The 14241-nt window shown below is 34.5% G+C and overlaps 1 protein-coding gene across 9 annotated transcripts in view; it reads right to left on the bottom strand.

Annotated features, from left to right (window-relative positions):
- TCF12 (transcription factor 12) overlaps positions 1–14241 on the bottom strand; it is a 375554-nt gene that overhangs the window by 360127 nt on the left and 1186 nt on the right. For 6 of the 9 annotated variants that reach the window (XM_025883884.2, XM_025883886.2, XM_025883883.2 and 3 more), the window contains exons 2-3: positions 14125–14221; positions 12984–13056 (exon numbers count right to left, since the gene is read on the bottom strand). In XM_025883884.2, the coding sequence (XP_025739669.1) occupies positions 12984–13056; positions 14125–14199 (148 nt within the window). In that variant the 5' untranslated portion in view covers positions 14200–14221. Of the gene's footprint in view, positions 1–12983; positions 13057–14124; positions 14222–14241 lie in introns of those variants that run through there. The other 3 variants (XM_073877071.1, XM_073877074.1, XM_025883887.2) reach the window with 2 other exon arrangements.

Here is a 14241-nt window from a genome sequence, read left to right as displayed (position 1 = left end):
GCTCCATGGTTTGGGATATAATTAAGAATTCTACCAAAGAATATGCATGAGAACCTTACTTTTCTGTCTTAACATCCCCCATCTAACCAAAAAGAGAAAGAATTCATTTGAAGAATTTAGAAATTTTGAGCGTTAACTACCATAAGGGATTCCTTACCTCTCAATCACCTGATGTAATCTTCAATAAGTGATTGTCAGAAATGTTAGTTTTGCACAGTCATTCTCTCCATCTATACTTGAGCTTAGAATCCCTTCAAGAGTTGCTATGCCACCTAACATAAGGCAATCAATTATTTGTACAGAACTGTAAGTCTCCACATTTTAGAAAAGAATTTTCTTAAAAATTACTTAACTTGATCACTATCGCAACCCCTTAAGGCAGTATTTTTATTTTCCTCATTTTACACATAAGATAAACAGGTTAATGCCCTAAAATCACAGATCTAGTAAATGATAAAGCCAACACTGAACCAATACTTTGTGACTCCAAACCCTTCCTCTTTCTGATTTACAACAATGTGTCTCTATTCTCCACCACGTTAAATGTAAATAAACCATCCTACAAAGACCAATGACAAACAACCGGGTATTACTAGGCGCTCTCTCAAATATCTATAGATGCCCTTCAACGAAATGAAAGCCCAGTCTACTTTTAAATAAATGAAAATACAAAATGGGCTAATTAGCACCATTCAATACAGTGAGTTAGCATAAGTCTCTTCATTTTGATGCATTGAAAGGTCTGTTCCCAAAATTAAATTTTAAAATCTCTTCTGTACGTTTAATAACGTTTTTAAACTACCCTTGGAATAACTATTTTCCATCTGCTCTTACTTGCCTTTATAACTAAACACTAAATCTTTGAAAATGGGCAAGTGAAAATAAAGAATTTTCCATACTATGAAGCAACCATTCTTTCCTAGGACTCAACTAAATAATTTAATAGCTGTGAATATTCCAATATCTTACTACTATCCAATTTCATCTTCTTCCCAAGGCACAAAGTCTGATGACAGCTGGACAATAAGAACCACACACAAGAATTACACTCTCCTAAAGACATTTCAGGTTGTAGCTATTTAGAGTTAATATCTTCTAATACTTTTTTAGAAGTTTTATTGTATAAAGCCTTTGATTATTGTTTTCTTTCTAATAAAAATAAATTTTGAAGCACTTTCTTGTGGAGAATATCAACATTGCCCCATTTAAGCCGCCAGTTACAACAAGTTTTAAAGATTTCCAAAGATATTAAATTCTTCCTCAAGACAAACCTTGCCCTGGTGTAGATTGGTATCAGTGCAGGTGCAACTACAACTCATCAGTTTGCTACTTCTGAGGGGCAATAAGAAACCACAGATAAATGTGTATCACTGTTGATTTCTCTATTTCCTCTGCAAAATGAAGTTACCAATTTCTTATAAGAATTATGAAGAAAACAGTGTATGAGTAAATATTTACAAAATACTTTTATCATTACTGATTTTTTTCCAACAGTTAAGACTCCTCCTTCCTTCAATCATTCACTGGACAAAGAGCTACTACTATACAATTTGTCTAGCAAGCCTCCACAGTCAAACTCAGAGTCTGTTCACTGCAGCACTACAAGAGAGATTATATAAATATGAAGGCAAGAGAGGCCTTGGCTGTATGACCTGTTCTGTGTTCCTACAGCAGAGAATCTCACACCCCTACAAACTTTAAGCAGATTTAATTATTCAATTTATTATTTAATCTATTTATTTAATTGAGCTTGTTTAAGTATTCATGGTTCTTGAGACAGCATCACTGGGAACACACCAGGGAACAGGTTTGCAAGGCAACCAGAGTCTGAATGGCCAACTGGCATGCCCCTCAAAACATACCCAGCAAACTAGTCTCGTAGCTACTTTTCATAGTTTTTATCAATAGTAGGACTGAGCCAATGAGAGGTTACTGAGGAAAATTCCATACATCCATTAGAATCACAGTATGTTTTCAATGAAGATGCCCTTAATAAGTATACTGCAGGAATAAACATCATGCTACGTACGAATCTATGAAAACTTTTAACCAATATAAAAGAGAAGAAAATTACCAAAGACTGGGGGCACCTGGGTGGCTCAGTCGATTAAACGTCTGCCTTCGGTTCAGGTCATGATCCCAGGGTCCTAAGATCAAGCCCCGCATCGGGCTCTCTGCTCACAGAGAATCTGCTTTTCCCTCTGCCCCTCCCTCCCCCTGCTTGTGCTCTAATAAAAAAAATAAAAAATTAAATTAATTAAATTATCGAAGACTGGTTTTGTTATCTGTCCCATACAAAACTGTTTCTTAGCTCCTCCTTTTCTTCATGAAGATAACTTGCTAGGATTCTCTTCTCCATTTTCTCTCAGGCATAAAAGTGGGTATGGTCAGGGTTGAGGATTCCTTTTGAAAATGATCATATAGTACTAGTTTTACATATTATATATATAAAGTTACTTTTACTTCGGTTTATATATCTATATGTAAACATATCTCCTGTTAGCACCCTGAAATGTCCCATGCAAACTAACCAGGGAAATATCAGTATACTCCTTGGCCTAAAAGATGAAAAAGTGTATCCCTCCTCAAAACAGAAATTGATTCCCTCAATCAATGTACTGGCAAAAATACTCGAACACAAAGCTCAGCCTGAAAAGTCAAATTCCAAGAAGAATTTCCTTTATGTTAACAAGTTCACCACCATTATTTTTCCTGTATTTAAAATAATAAATTCTCTAGTCTAGACTTTTAGTCCAGAAAAAGAAATTCTTATTTTGAGTTGTAAATAAGACCTGGGAGATACACACAAGAAGGGGGTCTATAAAACCTTTTTACCTTTTCAAAAATCCATGAGGACAGGTGGATTTCAGAATTCACTTTTTCAAATTTAAGAAAGAAATACAGTGGACATACCATACATTACAAATCACTTCCAGCACCTGGTAACCATAAAACAACGAGGAAAACAAACCGTCAATGGCCTCCCTTCAGATAAGATCAGATTTTGCCACTAAAATAATGTATGCTGAATTTAAAGGAAAAATTTTGATTCAGACTTTTTTAGATTTCAAAATCGCAGATCAGAGATTGTGGACCTGTGGCAGGTAAAACATGATCTTGACATATAATAATTAATTATGCCATCCCCTAGAATAAAAAGAACTAGCTGATGCTTAGACAAGAGACATTTAGGATATTTCGTACAGTCTTGAAATGGCTCTAATTACTTGCCTACTTAAAAAAGGCATAATCAATTCATGCTGTCTATAAGTTCCCACCAAGAGAATGAACATGAAACAACTAACCCCCTTAAACTTTACTCTAAATTGGGACCAACACTGAAAAACATTTTCTAAAACCTTTAGCATGTCAATGCCAAGCAGACAGGAAAAGGGCCTCTGACCAGATGACAAAGTCAGCTAGATACAGTAGGACTTCCAAATAGCAAAAACCTAAGAGGACCTGCTAACTCAGGTTTTTGCTATTTGAGGACTCATACAAACTCAGATTCTCTAAATTAACTTGTGGCCAAACCATGCTTCTGCCTTAAGTTCAAAGTGAAGCCTAGCATTTTTTCCTCTCTAGTGGTACAGCAAACCTTTTATTTATCCTCAACAACCTCAAAACAACATATGCCTCAAGGACTGAGAAGCTTGATGACTGTAATTCCCTCCTAGCAGGGATCCCTGTGGTGCTCCACCACTACTCACAATTCTTGCTGAGAGCAGGAGCACATTTGCTCACTGACTGGAGCTGCATGATCATATTAAATTCAACCTGTGTTCTCTACATTAACCATCAGTGAAGTGGTGGAATAGTAATCATGAGTTGATCCTGCTCATTTCAAAGCCTCACAATGGCTCCCTGGCAAAACCACCGGAAGAAAATAAACCACAATTTTTGAGGGAGGTTTCCAAAGAGACTTCCCTTGGGTAACTGGAATAATCTTTCAAGTTCAGAGAACTCCCTCAGTTCAAATTCAGGCACTTTCCTAGCACCTAAAACAGATCTGACAAAATGACAACTTCAGCCAACATTTTTAATAGCCAAAAACATGGTAAGGTATAGTAGTGGTTGTTTTTTTTTTTTTTTTTAAGTAATCTCTTCTATCCTGTACCTTATCTTTAAGTTGTTTTATTATTTTATTTTGAAAATTTCATCACTGAGTCACTACCCAATGCAATAAAAATTAGCAACCAATCCCTAATCTGTTTACATTTCAGTGTGATCTTTAATTATGATCTTTATGTCCCCAATCAGCTTAGAGTAGCTTGGATGACTCACCATGGTCTTTATGAAAGCACATTTTTAACCTGGAACACACGAGAGCACATTTCAAACATGGAACAACAAAAAAAAACCAAAACTCTCTCTATAAAAATATACATTTTCTTCTCATGTCATGGGCACGTTAAGAAATTACAGGATGATCTGGCTGGAAACAGAAAACAAGGTTTCAAAAAACAAGTGACATTACTAACAAATTTCTCTGTGCTTTATGGAATAACAATTTCCTCCCTACCAAAACCATTTGCCCCCTAATGTAATGATCCTTTTTCATAGACTTCTGTGGGAGCAAGAGAAGATCCACGAATAAAAACAGCTGAATACAAATAAAAACAGCTGAATAATAAGCTCTAGAGCTGGGCTTCTCACTAAAGGAAAGATAGTACAGGCCTGCATCCCACTCCACCTTTGCCCCTAACCCCAAAGATACAAAGCAAAACAGGTGGAAGGCAATGTTATAAGCTAACCACGATGCATGTTCTCAGAACCTCAGTTTTACTCAATGATTAATTAAAACATATTTATATTACAACAAATATGTTTGTGTTTGGGAGTAAAAAGTAAAATGCACATAAATTTTTAAGATAAGATTTCTTCTGCTCACTTGCAATGTGTTGCTTCAGGCTACCAGGGGAGTTTATGTTCCTTCTCCTCTGCTATTAGGAAAAAATTGGAGAAGCTCTACTCTAGAGACTCTTAACATTCTCTCCAACCTGTCTCCCAGCTATTCTATCCTCTCAGGTCATGTAATTTTTATTTTACTTATTTATTTAGTCTACATCTCATTCCAGAAAGAATTTCAGGTAGCTAGAGAGAGAATATGGAGAAAACACTACATCCAAGTGGCAATGCCTAAGCATGGAAGAGGGTTTTCAAAAACTGTACACATTTCTGTCCACCATTCTGCACTATACAATATCTCATCTACAAAACAGTAGTATTAAGAAGAAATAAACTGCAAAAAAAAAAAAAGGTAAGGTTCTTAGGTACATGGTGCCCTTTCAAAGCTACTCTTCTAGAGGGGAAAATTTTTTTTTTTTTAAGATTTTATTTATTTAACAGAGACACAGTGAGAGAGGGAACACAAGCAGGGGGAGTGGGAGGGGGAGAAGCAGACTTCCCGCTGAGCAGGGAGCCGGATGTGGGGCTCGATCCCAGAACCCTGGGATCATGACCTGAGCCGAAGGCAGCTGCTTTACCAACTGAGCTACCCAGGCGCCCCCAAAAAACTTTAATTTAAAAAACTACTGCCTGATTTCTTCTTAGACTTCTGACAATACATATAATTTTATGGCACTGAAAAGTAACTTTGATATGCTGCCCTTGTGGGGGCATTTCCTCACTTCCACCACCATTAGCATAGCACCTAGTATATAATAATAGTTCAATAAACATTGACTATAAAGCTGGTCCTAAGTATTACTGTTATTTATTAATATTATCATTAGTATTACTTAAGAGTGGACGGGGAAGAGGAAGAGGGAGAGAGAATTTTAAGTAGACCCCACACCCAGCACGGAGCCAGACACAGGGCTCAATCCCACCACCCTGAGATCATGTCCTGAGCCAAAATCAAGAGTCAGACAATTAACCAACTGGACCACCCAGGCACCCCTGGCAGCCACCATTTTTGAAGCTGCTGTGTGGCATAAGTATAGAGATAATCTTATTTGATCCTCATAAAGATTCTGAAGGTAGGCAGTATCGTCCACTTTTCACAAAAAAGAAAAGTATGGTCAGATAATTTAAATGACTTGCCTAAGGCCACCCAGCTAATAAGCTGCAAAGCACTGATTCCACTCCAGTTGTTTGGTTCCTGAGCCCAATTCCTCTCACTATCCTACAGTGCCTCTCTTAAGAAGTCAAGAATTCAAGAGCTCTCACTGATAGACTCCAATGAGATTACACTCCATTTCAATAGGCACAGGTCAAAGAATGATAGGAATTCCCTCCAGTTACCGCACAACCAATTTATACACAAATATAAATCTATACATAATGTCATCTTATATTCCATTCATATACAAATAAAAATTGTATTTTTTACATTAAATAATTATTCAAAGTCACTAATTTTATACATCTAACTCCACCTTTAACATCAATCCTTGACGTTAATTTATCTCCCTCTGAGTTCATTTTCCTAAGGGTATTCATTCACTCTCTTAGCTTTAATTATAACTTACAGGCACAAAAAACAAAGTCTACATCTCCTATCCAAAGGAAATCGATGTGTAGATAAAAATATAGTATGTACAAGAAGGTTCACTATCACATTTCTTATAATAACAAAAAGCAAATTAAGAAACAAAATCCCTAAATGTCAAGCAGTGAGAGAACTAATTTGTTAAGTTAGGCTATATCCATTCCATGTAATATCATACAATTTCCCAAACTAAGTTAATAAAGAATCAAGTACAGGAGGAAAATGCTCATAATATTAAGTGAAATAAAAAAGGAGAACATAAAATGAAACAATCATTAAGCTCTCAACTTTGCAAACAAAGGACTAACAGGAAAAACAAAACCATGGAAATATATCAAAACATAACAATTTTCTCTGGACAGTGAAATCATGGGTGTGTTTTTTTCTTTGTTGCTTTTTCTGTTCTCCAACTTTCTTTTCAATGATGACTATTAATTTTACAAACAAAAAAGAGCTGCTGTTGTTCCTTTTTTTAACCAACATCTTTAACTCATCTCCTAGCACTTTTCTCTCATAAATCCCAAAATTAGCTAGAGGAGTCACAGGTCATATGAAATTCAAAATGCTCAAAACAATTCAGCATCTTTATTTCCCCCAGCACTATCACACTCCAGTTATGCTAGAACTGCAACCTTAAGTCATTTCTCTTAACCTACAGAAATCCAGTTCTTCAAATTCTGTCAATTCTTTCTTTCTGGTATTTTTCCTTCCTTCTCCCTATACTAATACCAAGTCAAACCTTCACCAGCTCACCCTTGGATTAGCACATTTGCTTCCTGAATGAAAAAATGCTTTCCTTATTCTACTGTCTAACTGCTAACAATTCACTCCACCACAGCGAAATAGGTGCCAGGTACTGTTCTTGGAGCTTTACCTGTATTAACTCAGTTAATATTCCTAACAACTCTGTGAAGATAGCTACTATTTTTAGTCCTACTTTACAGATTAAGAAACAGAAGCACAGAGAGGTTAAGTAATTTACCCAAGATCCCCCAGCTAATAAGTGGCAATGACTGGATTTGAAGTTATGCAGTTTGGCTCAGATAATAGTATGTAAATATGAGCTCCTCCAGGAGTGCATGGTGATTAATAAAAACGAGTTTCTCTTTCCCTGAACTGTATAACCCTTTGGAGCAAGTCAAATCCCCACTTCTGGGTATCTTTTCATGCCACCCCACATCTGGGAGGCCAGTTCTCTTCTCTAATTCATATTCCATATCTCCTTCAAAAATCAACTCTAACTTCAACATCTCTTGAGTTTTCCTTAAGCCAGTTTCCTTAAGACTCCTCAGCACATCCTTATTCTCACGGACTCAATTTAAACTACATTAATGTGCAGTTGTTGACTTTTTTTTTATGTCACAGAAGTTTGCCTCACAATTTTACATTTTATCATCCTACCTAGATAATGTAATGCCTACACTTTTTTTGGTCTATGTCCTTCTCCATTTCCCACCTTCCTAAAAGATCCTAGAATAGCAGACTGCACAAAGTAGATACTAAATAAATATGCAATTAACTGATAAATCTGAGATACATATGGCTCAACTATTTAAGAAAGTCATTCATTCATCTTTTGAAATGACATTTAAATGTCTGTCTTCTCATTTTATTCCCTAAACGTAAAAGCATTAGATTTCTAGTTGCAACATCCTCATCCAAAAAAATATATTCAAATGATACCCAAAAGCAATCTTAATAAATGATTTTTAGAAAAAGGGTATCCCACACGCTGTCCAGAAATAACTTTTTTTCCCCCAAGAGACTCTAATAGTGTTACTTTACTCTCTTATGGCCAGAGTTATATCCAAGTCTTTCACAACACTAAGCAGGCAGTGACATTCCAGGCATGATTTCCAATTGTTCAAGCACAGAAAAAACTATCTGCCTTTAATAGGAGATTACACTCAATGGTCCCCTTCAAATCTAAAAATGGGAAAGCAACCGTTTTTGCATTTAAGGTTGAAATCTTTATCTTCCTATTCCAAGAGAATTATTTTAAACCTCAAAGAAAAAGAGGGCGCCTGGGTGGCTCAGTTGGCTAAGCGACTGCCTTCGGCTCAGGTCATGATCCTGGAGTCCCGGGATCAAGTCCCACATCGAGCTCCCTGTTCAGTGGGGAGTCTGCTTCTCCCTCTGACCCTCCCCCCTCTCACGCTCTCTATCTCATTCTCTCTCTCAAATAAATAAATAAAATCTCTAAAAAAAAAAACTCAAAAGAAAAAGAGACACTAAAGGACAATCTAAAAGACAGAAAGTTCAATTTATATTTAAATTGTTAATGAAAACAGGTAAAAATAAAATTCCTTATAGGTATGCCTCACTATATGCAACAAACAAGTCCCATCATCTAATCAAATTGTTTTTCAAATCCATTATAAGCCATGACCACTTAAAGGAACACTACAAGAACTGTTCTAAAAAGCACACAATACTCACAGTTATAATCTTTTCTCTAATTTTTGTTTTCCAAGTTGATACTTTCATATATGGCTTATCTCTAAAAGACTCCTTTACTACTTAGCTTTTACCTTCAATGAGCCACTTAACCGCAGACCATATTTATCCTAAAATATTATATTTTTCTTTACATGCCTACTGACTCTTCAGTTACTCTCATTCATCACTACAGCTTGGCAGGAGCAAATGTCCAACATGGTTCAAACAACAGTACTAAATTTGAACAAGTGTGTATTACTAGACATTATATTTATTACAAATTTTAATACTGATAAGTACACACTATGAACCACACCCTACTCATTACCTTAAAATACCTTAAGTGAAAAGAACAAACCTACTTTACCCTCTATTTAAAATTAGCATTCCTACCTATATTACAGTTCTTTGATAACATTTTGGTTTTCTTTCTTGATTTCTTTCAAATGTTACAAATAATGTCACAACAATTTGAAAAGCTTATTCCATGTTTAATAGGGTGAGCAGGTATTTACTAATATTACCATGGATTTTCTTTAATTACTTGAGAATTGGATGCAGTTATAAAAGGGAAACACCAGGGATCCTTGTGGTAATGGAAGTTTTTGTATCCTCACTGTATCACTGTCAGTAACCTAGTTCTAATATTGCACTACAGTTTTGCAAGATGCTACTATTGTGAAAAACTGGCTAAAGTGTACACAGGATCTCTGTATTGTTTCTTACAACTGCATATGAAACTACCAATTATTCAAACAAAAAGTCTAATTAAAAAAACTTAAATTAATGAGAATTCATTTTTTCTGGCTCTCTATCAATACTTTCAAAAAGTATAAAGCCTGTACAAATGAAAAATTTCCCCCCAAAACATGATCAGTAACTGAAGAATGAAAACCTGTATTCCTTTTAAAAATTAAAAGCGGGAAAATAGTTCTTACAATTACTTCCAAAAATCTTAGGCAAGAAAAAATTATATTACAAAAATCTGCTTTGAATAACAAAAAGTAAAGCTTTACCTACTAAGTAAAATAACTTTCTGAAAATAATCAAAGATAGATTCAATATATAGAGAGAGCTTACAAAATGAATATACCCATTCCATTTCAATATCTCTTACTGCTTGGATTCAAAAACTAATAAAGGAAATTTTTTGGATATCATGTAAACATTCAAACTACTACTAAAAATGGAAACCAATACCACAATTTAGTTCTACACACTCAGACCTCTGAAGGTGGAGGGAATAGTGGATTTAAACACCTGAACTACTTCCATTTTATCAATCCTTTCAACAAGTTTTCTCCTGATACACTCGTCTAACATAACACAGTACCTCACTTTTAACTCCTACAGAGAGAAACACCTCTCAAGGTCACTGTAAGAACATCACAGTCTCTATCATACAAAAGGGACAAATTCAGTCTTATGATAATACAAGAAAATTAACACCTTGATGAAGAAATAGCATTATAACAGATTTCTCCAGACAAATAAGTAATAGAAATACATCCTCATCTTTGCCAATGACTTTTGAAGAAGTGTGAGCTATCATACAAGTTGTTTTAGGAATAAAACTTTAAAAAAACATTTTTTTTAAACTATAAGATATATGCTTTCAGCTAAAAAAATTCTAAATCTGTTCTATTATTCCTCAAAAAAAGCCCAATGTGAAATTAAATCATCCTCCAAAAGAACATACGAAAGGAAATTATACTGCACAGCTATATCTTTCATGAGGCAAAGGCTTGGGGTCTTACAATTTACTCCAAAATACAAGAAAACTCTAATCTCTAAGTCAGCTCTTCCGAAAGAAGTATCTTTAGCTCTCTTTAGCTCTTTATATTGCTGCAAATAAACAGAAATTAGGACATATTATGTATCTTCTGAAATCAGAATAGAAGATTATTCAGATGTCAATAAAGTATATAAATAATATTGCTAAACCAGTTTTTTCTAAACATTTCCTTTAAGATAAAAAAACTGACTATAGAAAAACCACATCTACCAATATACTGATATAAAATAATCACTTATGCCATTATGCCTTCCCCAAAATTTAAATCCATTCACTAATTATTAAAGGTCACAGCTTTTTTTCTGAAATTTAAAACAAACCACAGAGATAAATATAACTATGTCCAGTGAACACATATGTTTAAATTCAAACTTTCAACGGACAAGTAACAAATCTAACAGTTTTAAAATTAAAAATTTCCTACTCCAAAGAATCAAACACCGTATAATTTCTGCAATATAAACAAATAATTTTTTCCTTTGCATAATGCAAGTGATACAAAGGCCCACAAATGTTCCAATGCCATGCTTACAATGATACATACCAAGTTCACACATACTTTTTAGTTTTACGCACTACATAAATCATACATTAATTTTAAAAAGTGAAAAAAATATAATTGCCTTTATTCTAAAAACAGAAAAGTATTTCTAATAGCAAGTTTCTGAAGTTCATGTCCTTGATATCAATGAATATCAATTAAATATATTTTCCACAATTCAAGCTTGAACAGCCTAAAACAACAATGTCACTACTCATTTAAAGAAATATACTAAGCATCTACTATGTATCAGACAAACTAAATTTGAAAGTACTGGAAATGAATTATTAGTTGCAAAAATTGAGATATACTCAAAACAGTAGTAAAGAAAGGAATGCAGCCTTCTTCTACATTAATAATTTTTTCTACCCTCCCCAAAAAAGTGACAATTTTCAAATAATTACCAGTAAACGGGAAGGAGGTTAAGAGTAGAGTCAGGGTTTGGCTAACATTTTATGATATCCTTTTGAATAAGGATAACATTAGCCTTTAGCTATTTAAAACCTAGAATGCTTTTATGTTGCTTATTTGAGGTGTTAAACATGCTATATTTTACCCATAAGCTGTAATTTTATCATGAAAAATAAATTTTAATAAATTAAGTTAGTGAACTATTTTTAAATGGAAACATTTTTTAAATATAAAGTGGTGTAAGATGTTATCAGTTATGACATTTCCTTCTTTCCTGATGTTTTGCTCTTATAGTATCTTAAGAAATCAACTATCATTTTACTAGGGAAAATAAAAGCACAGGTCAAAGAGGGAATTACTAAATTTCAGCCCAGGGATTTGACAGCTGGTTTTAAGATGATGCTATCCACGGCTTTATTTTTTTTTTTTTCCATCTTTGAGAACTAAGGAATAAGTTTAACTTAAAAAGAAAATTGTAGGTTTTGAACACTGGAATGGACCTTGCTTCTGGACTGTTCATTTTTGAAATCATGAGTTTAAATAAGTGAGAAAAGCAAAAAATGCATACTTAATATGGGATAAACGTTAATAATGGAGCGGAGTAGTTATAAATATACAAAAGTAAATTTAAAGACCACAGCAGCAGTGTAGAAATAGTTATCTAATTTAACTTATTCTAAACATTATCCTAACGTCATCTAATAGATGTCATTTGAAAATAAATCTTTCTATTCATTTATTTGTAACATCCATTCCTTTACATTTTAAATAACTGTCCTCAAAACTGTTAATTTGCTGCAGACTTCCAAGGGAACGGCAATCTAAAATAAGTCTTACTAATTATTTCTTGACTCAATTCCACTTTTCATATGCATATATTAAATAACATTATTTCACCAATTTTTTAGGACCCAAATGTAAATAATGCTAATAGGCTGAAATTTTAGCAAAATTTAAAAATACACATATGTAAATAAACATTAAAAAAAAAAAAGACCACACATGGACCACCAAGTGTTTTCTTCTGGTACTTGTCCAAACACACAGGCAGGATATAATCCCTTGTACTCAAGTCAAATTGAACTTAAAAATTCATGGAAAACAAAAAATTTACATCAATATTTAAATTCTCAGAAATATCAATGGATCCTGAAAGCAACAGCCTACATTTGAGGCTTGTTTTTGCTTCTAATTTGAACTGGACACTACAGAATGACATGAAGATATTAAAATACTTCATATTTTTCTACTAAAATGTATCACAACACCAAAATACGAGTTTCTGATTTTATATATCATCTTACCTGATCCACTGAACTGACTGCTTCCCAGTGTCGTTGGTCTGGTTTTCCCACTATTAACAGGTGGAGAAAACATCTACGAAATAACCCAAATGTATCTGTTAGTCCTGAAATTCTTCTAGACTCCTTGCAAACAAAAGTCCACCAAGAGTCATCAGTTACTGTATTTCAGAAAGAAGTTAAGATAAAAGATATACATTCAGACCCAGAAAAGCAAATACACTGAGTGATACTATTTCCTAATGATGCTACTTGGAAATACTGGTTATATTCTGTTCTCAAAACCCAGTCACTTACACGAGAAAGTCTAAGATTATTGTTTAAATTGTAAATTTTTGTCCACGATCTTCATTTTCTAACAGAAATCTCATTACATTTACATTACTATTCAATACACACAATCAGAATCACATCCAATGAAACTACTACATAGAGTAAGGATCCATTATAACCCATTTTATAAAGTAGGTATTGGTCCTGACTCCTAACAACAGTTAAAAAAGGAATTCAACCCTTTAGAGATAAAGGCAGTAGGTCTTCGGTTTCGGCTACTTTTAAGTCATTCAATTATTCTGCATGGTAAAAGATTTATAAATATACACATACGTACTTATGTATACACATACGTATATATACACATATACACACATAAATATACATGTACTTAAAAGTGTTCAGCCAAAAAGGCTGGAAATTCTAGCCTTTAACTGGCTTTCTCATAACTGACATCTTTCGGATATTATAAATTCTATCACATCTTAGGGAAGGAAATGGAGTGCAGAAAAAATAATTTTCTTTTTTTCTTACAAAGTTCAAAATCCCTAATAATCATCAGGGTCAGAGGGTGACTCAACCAAAGCTCATGGTTACATTGTTCTCCTTTTAACTGGCTAAATCAAATGACCCCTCTGGCATTAAAGTTTTAAATCTGCAAGTCTAGACATTACATCAAAGTTCAGGTGTCCAACTTGGGGGAGCTGGACTCCAGCCCTGAGAACTACTGCTCAAAGCAGATGGAGTTCACGCTGCCTAGTCTCCACGTCGCTTTCCCCCCTCCCTTTCTTTTTCTTTCTTTTTTCTTTTCTTTTTTTGTTTTTTTGTAAACCTCAGCAGAACCCCAAGATGCCGCGGAAAGCTCTCATACCGCACTGAAGTCCAGCAGGTCGCTCAGCTCCTTGTCGGTCCCTATAGCAGCCATGCGCTGCTGCTGGGGATTCATCTTCAGCCACTTCTAGCGGGTCCTAAAGCAGAGGAAACAGGC

The sequence above is a fragment of the Callorhinus ursinus genome, unplaced genomic scaffold (genome assembly GCF_003265705.2).
Source record: "Callorhinus ursinus isolate GAN/ISIS: 27379988/994484 unplaced genomic scaffold, GSC_fseal_2.0 scaffold25, whole genome shotgun sequence".
Classification (NCBI taxonomy): Eukaryota; Metazoa; Chordata; class Mammalia; order Carnivora; family Otariidae; genus Callorhinus; species Callorhinus ursinus.
The sequence above is the reverse complement of the archived record's forward strand: the minus strand, read 5'-3'. Positions and strand labels throughout refer to the sequence as shown.